Genomic DNA, 13,694 nt, shown 5'->3' on the forward strand with positions numbered 1-13,694 from the left:
TGATGAGAAACTAGCTTCATACGAAGCTCCCTATGATTATCAGGAAAACTATGAGGGTCGTGTTGACATGACATGACATGACAATTAAATCTCTCATTGGAACCAAAGAAAATGGAATTTGCTGGTCTCTTTTGAATCTTAGTGTCCCTGGGACTGATTAATTCTGGGAGCTGAATCTAGTTGACTTTCTGGACCCAAGAAGCTGGATTCCAGAAACTCTATTATGGTGAATTTGTGAAGCTTATACACTGGCTGTCCCTCCCCCTATTTTCTCTGCCATTCATTGGTTAGTTTATTCTCTCAGTATTTGGTAAGTGCCTACGATGTGCAGACGCTGAGCTAGAGACTGAAAACGCCCCTGTATTTGCTTGCTGTCTAAGGGAGAGAAAGACGTATTAACCACTAGGGGCAACAGAGTGTGGGAGGCACCGTGGAAATCTGGGGGATACTGTGTGGGTGGGAAGGGAGTGAAGAAGGAGAGACCTCGGGGGAGTCGTCAGCTCCGCTGAGGCAGAGAGAGGGTCAGGAAAACATCCATGAGCTGATTCAAGTTGAATCCGGAAAGATAAAGATCCTGACAGATGAGGATCAGGGACATAAAGATGGAAGGTGGATTCCAGGCAAAAAGTGCAGTGTGAACAAGCCTCAGAGGCAGGAAACTGATAGCCAGAACCTAAAAGGTTGGAAGATGGGAACGAGGGCATAGGTTGGAAGAGATAAGCAAGGACAGGACATGCTGTTGTGTGACTAGAGCGGTAGCAATCCCACTGTATTCTGCTCGAATGGCCCCCCTCTGTGGGGCCCTGAGAAGAGCCAGATCACAGAGAGCCTTGTATGCTTTGCTTTGGAGTTTAAGACTGTTCAGAAAGCCATGGAGAACAAATGAATCATTTTTAAGCAAAGGACAGCATGATTTCAGACTTATATTTGAAAAACTTTACACCAGCAGCAGTGCAAAAGTTGAATTTGATACAGAAAGACTCTGGACAGAGTGAGCAATTATGTGCCTATTGAAATAGTCGGGAAAGACTACCCGGGCCTGATCCAAGGCAGACATGGTGGAAACAGGGAGAAAGGGATGGTTAGAAGAGGTGTGTGGAGTGAGATTCTACTGGACTTGGTGAATGATGGTGCCAGTGGCGGGGATGGGTAACACCAGAAAGAGCTGAGAGGAAAAGACAATGAGTTTGGACCCTTAGGGACTGAGGAGGCCATGGGCCCTCCAGGTGAAACTGTCCGGGGGGAAGCTGGATCTAGACAAGAGCTCAGAGGGGTACTGCTGCTCACAGTGTCCATTCTAGGGCACAGAACAGAGTGGTAGGTGGATCCAGGGGAGAGGGTGGGATTAGCCAGGGAGAGTGTGGAGGCTAGGAGGGAAGGGAAGGGGAAGGAAGGAAAAGGAAAGGAAAGGAAGGGATGAGAAGGGAGCCAAGGACCGAAAATTTGGAAACACCTACATTTTAGTGGCAGGAAGAGCCTAAAGAGCCTGCCAAGAAGACTGAGAAGGTACCGTTGGAGGCAGAAAGCAAAAACCCAGAGAGACTGGAGTCTCAGCAGCCGAGTTTAGAGAAGGATGTGATCGACAGCATCACCTGCTCTCTGGACATCCCCATTGCACAGGATAAGTCAATTTCAATTCCAGCAGGTTCAAGCGAAGAGAGCTCAAGCACCTTGGCAGGAAGCAGGATTTGCAGCCCAGTCTGATAGCAGAGCAACCCTATGTCTGTCTGTCCACCCCATTCCCTCCAAAGCCACACAGCACCAGGCAGAGACGCTCATGTGTGTCTTCTGTGCAAAGCTGAGCATGCAACCTTCAAAGAAACCACAAAGGAGCTACTCATTTTTAAAGGAAAAAAAACACGAACTCCATGGGCATAAGGAAGACATTAAGACAGGGTCGAGGAGGAGAAGTTCTGCCTCTACTGCATATTACCCTTCACAGAAATAATCGACCAACTGAGCACACAGTCACTTTAAAAAAAAAAAGAGCAAGTGCTGGAATATTAGCTCTGTTTCCCATCTCCCACCACCCCAGAAAGCGGGGCACAAAATGTCTCCACTGTGCACATGTGTTTTCTGGCTTAAAATCTCTGGGAGTAGTTCTCTGTGGAAAGAAATGCGAAAACCCCAGGATTCAGGTGAATTCAGCCAGAGACTCACACTAAGGGGTCTTCACTCCCTGGCAGGGCTGGGGGAGAGCTGGGGCAAGAGACGCCCTGCAATTTTACTGCCATGAAATTGGCTCCAGATGGAAGTGAGGAAAGGTGTTTACTCCCTGCTGGTGCCAGACACAGAGAGAACCTGAAGTACCTACCACCTTAGGTCCATAATTCCCCAGTGCTGGGCAGCAACCCTGCTGAGGGTCTGGCCAGGGCTCATGGTGATGTGTGGACCAGGGCTGTCTGTTGCTTGGAAAAGGCTATTTTGAATGTAATGACTTTCAGATGGACTGTGGGTTTGGGGAAAGCCACTGAGGCTGGGGTCTGGAAGAGAAGGGGCGGGAAAGAAAAGAGGTGTTTCCCTACACAGCAGCAGAAATGTCTCACATCTTGTCAGTACCTTCACCAGGTTTAATTTCCAGAGGCCAGCTCTGCCCTGGAAGGGTAGGACCGTGGCATCCTCTGTTGTGTTCCCAGATCTCCCCAATCCCCACAAACCCATGATTCACAAGTATGTAGCTTCCTGAGAGCACAGCTCCCCTTGGGTTGACATGTGGCCAGCCTGGGGGTGGAGAAGCTGGGCAGCTGAGGACCCAGACGGGATGCTGACTGAGAGCTTTGTGGCCACTGCAGATGGGAGAGGTTAGCTTCACCCACTCAAAGGCACCCACACCCCACTGACTAGCATGGAATTGTGCTTCTCCCACCTTCTCAGTGAGACTGGCTGAGGATGCAGGCTGAGGGAATGGGTGTTCTCTGGCTTACAGTGCCCCCTAGCACTGGCCAGAGGGATAGGGCTCTGTGAGCTCTCCAAGGAGCTACCACCTGCCTATCTGAATACTGGAAAGGGGCCAGTGGGGCCGAATCAATTCCATTCATTCAACCGATACTTATTGACTTCTTTGTTACCAACACTCGATCTTTATTACTAACACTGTCTTCAAAGGTCTTACAATCCAGGAAGGTAAACAATCACTTTATAATCAGACAAGTGGTGTGAAAGAAAGAAGCACAGGATAACATGGAAGGGGGTTGACAAAGACTGGGGATGGGAATCGTAGAAGGCTTTCTGGAGGAGGTGACATTTAAGCTGTGGTCTTAAGGCAGTAGAGAAGTTCAATGAATTTTGGAAATAAGGTATGGAGATAACAAAAGGCATATTTCCTGACCTTTTAGTGCTTATGACCCAAGAGGCAAAAAGACAGATAAACAAGTAATTACAGTGGGGCTCTATCAGGGACAACACCCTCAATCTCTCCTATGCCTTTGCCATCACAATCTTTGTTTTCAGCCTGAGTCTTGGAGGAGAGAGCAGAAAGCAGAATAGAAATTCATTGTTGATTGACAGATTGATGGACATGCTTCAGTCTTGGTCAGGTTTGATTTGTCTCAAACCTGTTTAAATGGCAAGATCTATCTTCCCTTCAGAGACATTCACCTTGCGCTTGAGACTTTTCCATGGATTCTGAGACTTTCCAGCCAGGGGGGATCTTGGAGATCACTGAGTTACATCTTTCATCCAACAAACAGGAAAACTGAGTCCAGACAGGTGAGGTGACTTGCCCACACACACAACTGCTCTGCAGCAACCTTTGGAACAAATCTCAGGTCTTCTGCTTTTTTTTTTTTTTCACCCCAGTCTCTTTTTGTCCCCCAGAAAGAAAATTTTCATGTGTCTCTTTGCAGCAATATGTTTGAAATGTTTTCACAAGGTATTAGATAATTTAGAAAGGGAAAAGTAAACACAAAAGAGATAAACCTCTGAGGAGTACAGAGCTGTATTCATTATGATTGGCTCAGAGGTGATTATTATCATAACAGAGAACGATTTAGTCAGTGCAGGCAGAATTCTCTACTTCTTGGGCACTGTGCAAAGGGACTCCGAAACTCATCTATAGATCTGAAATGCAGATTCAGGACTGCGAGTGGCTGCAGAAGAGTATAAACGTTAGGTCACGTGCTGCAGCTGGGGGGAACTGAGGCCCATGAGTGGGTGGGAGAGAGCCCAGGTAAGGAATCAGGCAGCCGCAGCAAAATCTTGGCTCTGCCACGAGCTAACCGTGAGACTCTGGGCAAATTCCTTCCCCTGGCTGAACCTTATTTTCCCCAACTATAAAATGAGGATGGGTAGTCTTTGAGGTCATTTTTCAGGACCTCTAATATAAGAGACTTCCATAGATTCTAGCATCCTGGAACTCGAAAGGAAGGGGGGTGGACAAGACAGATTTAGAAATTTCTTCAGTTCTTCTGGGGTTTATAAATCTATCATTGTCCTTAGCTGTCAAGAGAAAGTGGGGAGCCGATATCTTCATTCTTACCATTAGCCCCAGGCCCACTCCATCTAGCTTCTGAAGTGGCCTTGAAAAATCAATTCTTACATATTATAGGTCCATGGACACCATGACATCCAGATTGATGGCTGTGAGGTCTGCTTGCTGGAGGGCCTGACCCCAGCAGTAAGGCTCCCCTCTACAAGGATTCACGAAACTTGCTTTCTCTTTTCCTCAACGTGAGGACTGAGCTGACCTCACATGGATGGGCAAAGGAAGTCCCCTCAGGTTAGACATTAGGGAGAATTTCCCAACCGAAAGGGAAGCTGAACTCCAAAGACACTGGCCCAGCTTAGGATAGGGAGAGAGAGGAAATAAACCAAAAGGCAATTTTATTACCTTTCAGCTTGGAAAACAATCTGTTTGCTCTCACACTTACGTAATTAAGGAGCTGCCATAATCAAAAGCTTCAGATGTTTTCTATACAGAACCTGCTGCTTGAAGTTCAGCAAAAGTTATTTCTGATACTCATATTCTCGGCAAGCCTTCCCTTGGAAAAACTACTGGTAATTTGGACAAAACATTAAAGTGAGAAGAAAAGAGAGAAGAGGGGACCTCTACACGTAAGATGCTTATCCAAAGTGGATTTGGTCTGGAAAGGCTTATAAAACCTTCCACATGACTGGCACCGTGCAGGGATAAACGAAACTCTAAAATCCGACCAAGTATGCCCTCATTCAACCTGGATCCTTGGAGTGGCATACAGAGCATCCACTGCTCAAGACTCAATGGGTTGCTGGCCACACCCATATCCATGTCTCCAGGGACCCAATTTTGCACTCTGAGGGCTAAAAAGCAGTGTGGCCAAATATCTCAGGCCCCCAAGTCTTTCTAGTGTGGTTGGGGAAATAGTACAACTAGATCCCACGAAACAAGGAGCAAAGTTCTAAAGTAAACACCGAGAGAAGGAAAGCTCCCTCTAGGTCGAGCTATAGTTAGTTAAGGTGGGATGGGTCTTATAAGTTGGGAAGGGGACAAGACAGAAAAATGTGGAAACTAGATTCCCTTCCTTATAACTAAAATTTTTAAGAGGAAAAAAGGAGCTTAAAAAATGTTCTTGGAAATACCATTTCCAGTGAAATTTTCTGATTCTCCCATTCCAATGTCACTTCTCTGAGGTGTAAACAGAGGAGTTTCTGAGAAAGAGGTTGAACTTGCATTTCTGAGCAGTACTTCCTAGTCCTTATTTTGTTCCAAACTTCTAGCATTTCTATTGCCAAATCATTTAAGTCTCTTTCCAAATGGGATGGGTTGGGAGCGAAAGTGAGAGCGACCCAAGAATAGAACGATAGAAGGCTCCAGCTGCAAAAGGGCATTTGCACAGTTAAAGCAAACTGCTGCTAAAGTCCAAGAAAATAAAAGCCTCTCTTAAGGTGGGAGTGAGTGAACTGAGTTCCTGGCTGGTTGCCAAGTAATGTCACTTTTCTGTGCCAGTTTCCTCATCTGGAAAGTGTGTGTAATACTTGGTGTTTTTCCTATCTAAAAGGATTACTGTGAGATGTAATGAGGTGAGATACGGAAAATATAAGGCAGAATCAAGATGTTACTGAATAATAAGAATAGTCACAGTATTAGTTATTAGCAGTTATCTATTATAGCTCATAGTCTCAGATCCTGGATAGTTCTCCAGGATCTGGTTTTATCCCAGTTTTGGATCAGTTCACCCTCAAGTTCCTTGCTGAAGGATGGAGACCTGTCTGCCCTAGGTGGAGTTACCATTTCTGCCCACCCTTTCTACTTATTGTTTTTCAAATAGGCTCAGGGACTTAGCACTTGCTGTTCTCTCCTTCCAGGCTGACACATGGCTGAGGCTTCTTGTTCACATCTCAGCCAGGATGTCACCTCCTCAGACAGACTTTTCCTTACTATCCCATAGACAGCAGCACCCTCCCCAGTCATTTCTAACCCATTACTCTGTTTTGTTTTCTTCATGGCACTATTACCTTAGAAAATCACCCTATGTACTCGTGTATTTACTGATGTATTGCCTTCAAGTTCCAAGGGAGCAAAGAGTTTGTTTTGCTCATCCCAGCATCCAGAACAGTGTTTGTTGAATGACTTCACAATTTACTCTGCCTGAGCCCAGGAAACAACTTTTTATTACAGCCAGCTCCAAAAGGCAGATGGCTTCCTCGTGGACAGGAATGTCAGGGGAGGCGACAAGGGGTGGGAGTGTATGGGGGATGGTCATCAACCTGCTTCTTTCCCTTCTGACCCTGCTCTCTCCAGAGAAGGTAGAGAGTTAGTCTTTGCCTATCCTTTCCACCAGGCACAATCGAGGCCTCCGGGACAGGGCCACCTCTGACCTGCCAAGGGGTTGGTGGTAGTTGATTCCGGTTTGGGTCAGAGGCGTCCAGAGGGCGGGGTGGGCGTGTGGCTAGGGTGCAGGCGGGAAGGGCACGGGGGCGCCGCTCGGAGGGCCCCTCTGCCAGTGCGTCTCGGAGGCGCGTCCAGCCCACCCACTCGCGTGCCCACAGCTGCATTATTCCCTATAAGGATCTGAACGGTACGGGCGGCCCCGCCCCGTCGCCCCGCGCCCCCGGCCCCGCCCCTTTTTTGGAGGGCCGATGAGGTAATGCGGCTCTGCCATTGGTCCGAGACGGCGGGCCTCGCGCGCCCGAGAGGGGGTGCCCGGGGGACCCGCGCTATATCACTCTGCCGCCGGGCTACCGCGTAGAGCAGGCAGCGGGCGGACGCTCGGACAGCTTCTCCTCCTCCTGCTCCTCCGGCTCCTGCTCCAGCTCCCGCTGCTTCGCCCGGAGGGATTGCCCACCCGCCCAGTCGTGCGCCAGCGCCGAGGCAGCCTCGCCGCACCCTATCCCGTCCCGCTGGGCACTCGGAGGGCGGCGCGTCCGAAGCCAAAGTTGCCCGCAAGGGAGGGCGGGTGAGCTCAGGCTGCGGCGACCCCGCCGGCGGCGCGCAAGGCAACTTTGGAGAGGCCAGCAGCGGCAGCGGCAATGACTCCCTGGCTCGGGCTCGTCGTGCTCCTGGGCAGCTGGAGTCTGGGGGACTGGGGCGCCGAGGCGTGCACATGCTCGCCCAGCCACCCCCAGGACGCCTTCTGCAACTCTGACATCGGTAAGCGCTCCCGGTGTCCCCTCCAGAGCCCCCGCGGTGCCAGCTCGCGCGCTGCAGCCCGGACTTGGGCGCTGCTCCGGGTGGCATAGCGAGCCCCGCTCCTTTTCTCTGCCTGGGCTTGGGACGAGGTGGGGATACTCAGGTTCCTGGGGCAGGGGTTCCGGCATGACCGAGGGGGGAGATGCCCTGCAGAGAAACCCACAGAGGCTGCGTGAACCCCTTGCAGCCATGCTCTTTTAGGGCGTGAGGTCCTTACCGGTCCTTTTGACATCTGGAAATTTTCCCTTTTCACTATCACAGGACAGGCTGAGGGAGAAAGGTGGGGAGAGTGTTTCTAAAACTTGGAATGCCAACTAAAGTGCTGGGATGATGAATAGTTAAAAAAAGAAAGAAAGAAAGTTGCCAGCCATGTGCAGGGAAAGTTGCAGGAGAGAGAAACTTGAAGTTTTCTGAGTTTTCACCATCTCCCCACTAAGTTCATTCTTTTCACTGAGACCTAACCCCGCCTCACACTCCCTAAGCAAGTGCTAACTGAGCTTCTTGGACTGCCAAGTTTGGGTGGATTTAAGGGGAAAAATGAGAAGAAAGCGGTGGGGTTGACCCTCCCCGGAGGAACTGTATTTGAGAGTGTTGATAGCAAGCAGGAGGTGGCGTGTGTGAGGGATCACTTATCACATAGCTGTGAGAATTCACAGGAAGGCTGTTTCTTTTCCTTGAATGTGTGTGGGGAGGGGGAGACTGAGCAGTGGAAAACAGATTTGTCACCAAAAGAAAAAAGATGCCAAGGGTCACATCATGGTGACTATTCCAAATCGGACTTAGTGTCTTGATTAGAGACTCAGTAAGAAGTAGAACCATATCAACGGCCTTGAGAGTGTGCCCTTGGGAGAACTTGTTTGGGAGTGTTCGGGACACTTGTGCATGGTTGGCTAGAGGTGGAGTAGCAGCTGGAAAACATCTCTCGTCTCCTTTCCAGCTCATAAGGCATGCAAGTCCAGTGGCCCTTGCTCTGTGTGTGTGTGTGTGTGTGTGTGTACATGGGCTGGGGGATGCGGTAAGACACAGTCTAGCCACCCTCTGCCTGTGCAGATTCAGAGGTGAAGAATGGAGCGTGTGTGTTTTAAGGACAGTCATAAAGGGGAAAGAAATTTTCCACTGGGTCCTGGTGTGGGCCTCCACAAATGTGCTTGCAGGGGAGGAGGGCGGGGAGGCAGGGGCCTGGCGGGGAGAGGCACCGCTGGTGGGCCTGGCGGGCCTAGGAGAAGCAAGGGAGGTAGCTGTGCTGAGCAGGTCAATCCAGTCGGCAGGCATGGGCGTTTGTGTGGCCTGGGGTCACTCGTGTTAGCGGTTTCCTGGGGCCTGTGTTGTGCACCTTTCCCTCTCCCTGGGGAACCTGACTGGCCCCTGGGTTTGTGGATTGCCTGGAAGGATTCTCTGGGGCTGCCTGAGGCCTGGAAGCTTTTCTTTCTCCTCCTCTGACAGCCCTCACCCCGTGGGTGTCACTCCCGCCTGAGTAACGCTGGGAACTGCTGGTGGTGGCAGCGGGCTCTGGTCTTGCTCAGGGAAGAGCACATAGTTGGGGCCCCGAGCCAGCTGGGGTCAGGGCGTCATCCCCGCTTGACAATGGCTTGGGTGTGTTCCCTTGGATTTTGGTGTGTGGGGAGAGGGAGACCTCATGCCTCCCCCTTGCTCTTGGCTTTTGGGTTTCCACCCTGGAAGTTCACCAGGGAAGAGAGGAAACAGGAGCAAGGGGACCGCTTCCAGGGGGGCCACTGCCTGACTCCGTTCACTGCTTAGGTTTCCTGCTGTGTGTCTGGGCTAATACGGAAAGTTTCTTGTAATTTCTCTGGATTTATTTAAGAAATTCTCCCACATCCCCCTCCTCAGTAGACTGCCCAGAGAAAAGCAAAGTTACCAGGAAGTACCCAAAGACAAGAACATTATGGTAGCAAAAATAAAAAAGAAACAAAAAAACTTCGATACTGCTGGCACCAATCCAAAACTGTTCTGCCTCAGTTCGGTGCACTGCACTAGTGGCAGGGATGAGATAATGCTTTTAAAAATGGGAGGTGTGGATGTGGGCTGCCGGCTTGTTGACCTCTGCTGCCTTACAGTCCCCTGCTGGCGTCCAGTAGGTGGCTCCCAGTACTCCTAGCTCACAGCCCTTCTGGTTTCCAGTCTGTCTGGGTTGATGCCGGCCTGTTCTCTCCCTGAAGGAAATGTGTAGACGTTTCCATTCCCCTTGACCCCTATGACCCCACCAATCAATACTGTAGTCCATGAAAAATGCTTACGCCAGCCCACCAGCTTCCTCTTCCAGGACCTTCCTGGCTCTTTTCTCTTCGTGGCCGGGTGCCATGTTGCTGGGTGAAGGCCCTCTCTAAGGAATCCCCTATGGCCTTCCCTCTTCTTTCTCCTCATCCACAGGTGTCTCTTTTTGCCTTTCTCCCCCAAAGCCCTGGGGATTGGCATTGCCTTCTGGATGAGGAGGAGTTAAAAGGTGTTGCTATGGCAACTCCAGGCCCTGCACCCTAGCGAAGTGTTTAGAAGAATAAACTACATGCGGGCTTATAAAACATACTGTGACAGAAAGAAAAGGACTTGGCAGCAGCTACGATGTCTGCAGCCCCCTCCCCACCAGTCGTTGCCCCTGAAACTCTTGACAAAACCTTGACTCTGGAGGAGGGAGGTGGGGGGGACTAGGAATGAAGAAGGCAGCCTTGGCCTGCTTTCTGCTCCACAGCTCTGTCCAGCTAAGGAAGGGGTGGGCAGTGCCAAGAGCCTTCTGAAAATTGGGGTGTGTGTGCCCGTGCCTGCGTGCGTGCGTGTGTCTTTGTGTCTGTGTGGTTTCTGCAGGGGGCGGGAGCAGTAGAGAGAGAGAACTTTGCTTCAGAATGCCAAGCTCTCCTTTGCACAGAAGCATGGGGCTGTGCGATAGAGTGCTGGGGGCCTGCCCCCTGAGCCTGAGCCTGTTGGGAATTCGAGAGTGAGGCTCAGCTTGGGGGCCCACTGCCAGCTCTGGAGGATGGTCTCTGGATGTCTCTGAATTGTTTTGACAGGGACCAGTGCCAGCAGATTCTTTTGGTATCAGATCTGAGGTTGTGGTTTTAGCAAAGAAGCCATTTTCAAAGAAGCCTGATCTATTCTCTCTCACTCACAAACACGCAATTACACTTTACACTGGGCTTTGTGACTTAAGGAAAATAAAAAGGATCAGACTTCAGAGAGGAGCCAGTCACTTGGGGAGCGGACCCAGGCTGTCGACATCTTAGTAACTCTGGAAAGAGGAGAGCTGCTGTTTGTAGAAGGAGGGAAGGGACATCTCGCAGACTCCCACTAGGTTCAAGCACTTCTCAGATCCCATGTCTTTCATCCACCCAGCATCTTCAAGAGTAGGTATTACACCTATTTTTTTCAAAGGAAAACACTGAGTCTGAGAGAGACTGTGCTTGCTCAAGGTCACCCAGTTACTGTATGGTAAGGCTAAAGCCATTCTTAGTTACGCCATTCTTCCAAAACTTTTCAACTTTCAATTACCCTTGATATTCTAAGGCAGACGACGCTTCCTAGGACCAGGATGAAATGGACAGTTAACATTTGAAGAATGCCTTACTTATCTATTTGGGAGTTTTCCTTAGAAATACGAAGACAGCCAAAATGGCCAGAGGTTTTAGTTAAACATCATCTTATGGGACTGAGAACTAATTACCATCGTCCTCATCATATTAGGGTATAAATACAGAAAATTAAAGGAAAATTTCTAATGTTCTTTGGCTATTAGAACTGGAAGAGACCCTCAAAACCACCAAGACAAAGTAAAAAAAAGACTTGATTTGTCTCACTGAGGCCCAGGAAAAAGCAAAGCTAATGGGGACAAGAGATCTTGGCCTTCAATACTCTTACCCTTCCGGGTGGGGATGAATGGGGGCCTCCCAGGGTGAGGTGCCCAGTCTATGCAGACTCCTAGTATGATGGGAGGAAAACCAGAGACAGTCAGGAGACTGGGTGCTGGGCTGGCTGGAGAAGGTGCCCCTCCCACAGTTGTGTCCCTTTCACAGTCCCTGGATAGATAAGGCTAGAAAAGTGGCCACAAAAGTGGCTTGGGTGGAGGGACTTTTGTTTGTTTTGCAGGAACAGCAGGGACCATTCAGCTCCACTGCTGAATGGCACATTCCAAAAGGTTCATTAATTAAAAACAAAAACAACAACACAATTCTCCATTGCATTTAGCTTTTACCATTCCAGCCAGTATGGACAAGGAGGCCCTTTCTTCTAGCCTTTGTCATAGTCAACTCCTGGGTGGCCTGGAGAGGCAGTGTGCGGTGGTAGAAAGGCTGTGGCATGGGCAGAGCTGGGCTTAAATCCTTCCTCTGGGGCTTGTTGGCTGTATGCACTTAAGCATGTTACTGGGCATTTTTAAGCTTTAGTCTCTTCATTTATAAAAGGGGAATAATAATCTGTACGTCCTCAGACCTTTAATTTTTATCCACATTTTAAAAATTACAAGGATAGTATGGATACATTCTATGACTATGTGTGTATGTATCTGTGTGTACATCGATATCCATCCATCTATCCATCCACCCATCATCCATCCATCCATATCTATCTATCTATCTATCTATCATCTATCTAAAATCAGATAAGGGTGAATGAAGTCCTTTTTGATCACTTCCTCTAATTCTAGTCACTTCCCTATGCATTTACATACATAGGTACTCATAGAAATTTTTTTTTTTTTTTTGCGGTACACGGGCCTCTCACTGTTGTGGCCTCTCCCGTTGCGGAGCACAGGCTCCGGACGCGCAGGCTCCGGCCATGGCTCACGGGCCCAGCTGCTCTGCGGCATGTGGGATCCTCCTGGACTGAGGCACGAACCCATGTCCCCTGCAGCGGCAGGCGGACTCTCAACCACTGCGCCACCAGGGAAGCCCCTCATAGAAAATTTATAGTAGTTTTTTCCCTTGGAAACATGAGTGGTAGAACACTATAAATAGTGGAATACCGATATAGCATTCTATTGTTTTTCAATGAACAATGTGTTAGGTTGTTCTCAGTTAATATACATATAGATCTACTACATTTTTTTTAATGTATAGAATTCCATAGGGTTATACATTTTAAAAACTAATTATGGAGTGATTACTACGTGCCAGGCACCATTCTAAATAATTAACATGAATTAACTCATTTAATTCTCTCAAAAGTCATATGAGGCAGGTATGCTACTGTTGTCTCCATTTTACAGATGAGGAAATTGAGGCTTAGAAAAATTAGGTAACTTGTTCAAGGTTGCTGCAGAGGCTGTATTTAAACCCCTGCAGCCTGGCTCTAAAATATAATCAACTACTATACTATATATTACATTACATTATGTATCATATTATATATTGTTATATACTATTTTATTACTATAATAATATAATAGCCCTATAGGTATAGGTATATATTTATTTAGCCATTCCCCTACTGATAGATATTTAGGTTTCTAACAGCTTTTCATCCTCACAAAGAGCACTACAACAAGTAGTCATCGTACAATCCTCTTGTTCGTATGCATGGATATTTCTCTATGGCAAACATACAATTTGGAATTATTGGACATAAAGTATGTGTGAACAGTTCCTGACAATTTGCCGTCCAGAATGGCTGTGTAACACAGTTCTTTTCAGATATGCAACATGCAGAGATGGAGGAACTACTACAGCCCTGTGCTGGAGATACTTTCATGCTTCTTTCAAATGGGAAAACAATTTATGAATTTTATTGACGTTCTGAGTTTTTTTTCCCTTTTTGCTTGTCCCTTTTTCCCTTTGACAGGGAGCAATATTAAGGCTACTTAGACCAAGTTGATGGGAGTATTTTTGTAGGGAGAATGGGGCTTACTTACGTGCCAGGAAAGCCATGGCCTTTGACTTGTTGCAGTTTTGTATTAATTCAGTTGCAGATGGTTTTATTTTTATTTTGCTCTAATACGAAGCAATGGGCCTTTCATTACACTAAGCTGCTTGACTTCAGGATTTGACATGAACCCAGGTTCGTGTTTTGAAGACATCTGTGCCGTGCACAGGGTCTTATTTGCTGGCTCAAAGATGTCCCCTAGTTGAATAGGCCTGGCCAGGCTCAT

The 13,694-nt window shown here is 48.4% G+C and overlaps 1 protein-coding gene across 1 annotated transcript in view; it reads left to right on the forward strand.

Moving 5' to 3' along the window:
- The first annotated feature begins 7,076 nt into the window (after nt 1–7,076).
- The window catches only part of TIMP3 (TIMP metallopeptidase inhibitor 3), a 54,307-nt gene continuing 47,689 nt past the window's right edge, over nt 7,077–13,694 (forward strand). Inside the window, exon 1 of the mRNA XM_022599878.3 lies at nt 7,077–7,567. Coding sequence (XP_022455586.1) covers nt 7,447–7,567 — 121 coding nt within the window. The 5' untranslated portion in view covers nt 7,077–7,446. The remainder of the gene's footprint in view (nt 7,568–13,694) is intronic.

The sequence above is a fragment of the Delphinapterus leucas genome, chromosome 11 (genome assembly GCF_059928025.1).
Source record: "Delphinapterus leucas isolate spDelLeu-1000000601 "Yukka" chromosome 11, BTC_Dleu_Yukka2, whole genome shotgun sequence".
Taxonomy (NCBI): Eukaryota; Metazoa; Chordata; class Mammalia; order Artiodactyla; family Monodontidae; genus Delphinapterus; species Delphinapterus leucas.